A 2,111-nucleotide genomic window follows, 5' to 3' on the forward strand; every position below is an offset into this window, starting at 1 on the left:
TAAAACTGTATCTTGATGTGTGTTTGTTTTTCAAAATCATTAGCATTGCAAGATTTGTTTAGTTTACACGTCCGTAATGCACACCCCCTTCAGAGTCAAGAACCAATCAAATTTCGTGAAGACAAGCGACCTGAGAGACGCGATTCACAACGCTGCGATCGCTATCGCATCCCGTGTGTCGAGTTTCACCCTGGCTGCGATGACAGCCGTTAATCGCTGTAGTTTGTCGCTCCCCGTGTGTCGAGCCCTTAAGATGAAGCAATAATTGATCTTCAAGAATTAATTCTCATTTATGTAAAATAAAATAAATCTTCGGACAGGAATTTTGTAGATTTCAATCTATGCAGGAATTAAAAAAAAGTTTTACTATTTGATAAATGGTTTACTTCAAGAATTTGGTTAAAGGACATTATGTTAATTAACAAGACTGTAAGTTTATTTAGTAACAGCAGGTGGAAAAGATGTTATGAAGTTGGATTAGCTGGCATGGCTTAACCAGGGTAATCACCAGGTCTTAGCTCCTCACCAGTTTGGCGCTGCAGGCCACAGATTACTCTGTCTTTCTGAGGTGGTTACTGGCTGACCAGACCAAGATATACAATGAAGAAGTCAGGACAGATCATTAGTGCACCTTGTTGTTATTCTCTTCCCAGGTGCAGACAGACAATATTAGATTAGATTGCTAAATCAAGATGTGTCATGCTGGTAGACTCTAAACCAGARTGACTACTGTAATAAAGTCTAAATGTACTTCAACAAAGTATTAGTTTAAGACACACTTCACCAAATAAAAAAAATTAGACTCATGATTTCATWATGTTATAATTATGAGAAAAGTTAAAGAGAGTCATAGCTGATCTACACAAAAAAGTGAACAATGATGGTGCTATAGGTTTTTATATGTTTTTATATCCTCTGATAAGAGACGGTGGAAAATATTGAGTTTACTTAATGTGGATGGTGTTGTGTCTGCCAGTTTGTTATTAAATCCACCTGCACACCAGTTAAAGTGTTCTGTTTAATTCAGCTCTGTCACAAATATAAAACCAGCACTCAACTTCCCTAACCGATAGTGGTACATCTGGTTTCAGTAACTGGATATTTCAAAATAAGAGTCCRTTTCATTACAGTCCAAACAAAACATTACAGATGGCATTAATATTAGTATGTGGACATTACTCAGGTATCTTCCTTGCTGTTGTTCAAGCTAAAAACCCACTTTGACATGCTGGAAGTCGCTCTATTCCTGAAGGACGGGATGCTATGGCTATGTAATTATGACATATTTTTTTGTAATCAGGAGATCAGGGATTTAATTATCTTTTATTTGGTGAATGCAATTCTCTTCTGTACTTATGCAACCCCCTTATTATAGTTTTTTTTTTTACTCTTACCTCAAAAATTTTTTAATTGAGTTGTAAAGATTATAGCTCCCATTAAAGGTGGATAAAGTTMTGAAATAATTCATCTTARTCTCTCTTTTTTTGCACCAAACAWACCTAGAACTTAACCAGAATGGGTAGACTTTTTACATTCACTGTAGTTTGTCTTAATATTTTTCAACATTAAAATAATTTATACATTTGGTGATCCATGCASTATAACTAAACATCTTTCTGCAAAGTTAGGGGAGGCAGAGAAAGATAAACTGACTAGGCAAAAAAAAAAACCAACAACAATAACTAGTAGATGGTATGTGTGTTGTTGTCAGTCTTAATGATTCAGCGTCAGTGTTTTTCTGTTCAGGCACACATTATCTGCGAGGCGTAAACAACAATATGCAGCCGTGGTCCACCTCAGAGGGCAGGAAGCAGTTTGGCCTCAAACCAGCCAATCCCACGGAGGAAGGCCTTGCCAGCCTGCACAGTGTGCTGCTCCGGAAGCAGCCATACCTGTGGCGTGCCGCTCTGCTGTACTACACAGTGTACCACGCCACCAGCATGAGCTTCAGCCAGCTCTTCAGCCATATCGCACGCTTTGTTCAGGACCCAGACGTTCGCTGGGAGTACTGCCTTCGTGCCAAGAGGGGACAGACAGACACCTCGCAGCCTGGTTAGCGCACACACACACACACACACACACACACACACACACACACACACACACACACA

At 39.2% G+C, this 2,111-nt stretch overlaps 1 protein-coding gene across 2 annotated transcripts in view; it reads left to right on the forward strand.

Annotated features, from left to right (window-relative positions):
* The window catches only part of kiaa0895l, a 26,498-nt gene that overhangs the window by 14,161 nt on the left and 10,226 nt on the right, over positions 1 to 2,111 (forward strand). For both annotated transcript variants that reach the window (XM_014001797.1, XM_014001796.1), the window contains exon 5: positions 1,747 to 2,052. In XM_014001797.1, the coding sequence (XP_013857251.1) occupies positions 1,747 to 2,052 (306 nt within the window). The remainder of the gene's footprint in view (positions 1 to 1,746; positions 2,053 to 2,111) is intronic.

Source organism: Austrofundulus limnaeus, unplaced genomic scaffold (genome assembly GCF_001266775.1).
Source record: "Austrofundulus limnaeus strain Quisiro unplaced genomic scaffold, Austrofundulus_limnaeus-1.0 Scaffold10, whole genome shotgun sequence".
Taxonomy (NCBI): domain Eukaryota; kingdom Metazoa; phylum Chordata; class Actinopteri; order Cyprinodontiformes; family Rivulidae; genus Austrofundulus; species Austrofundulus limnaeus.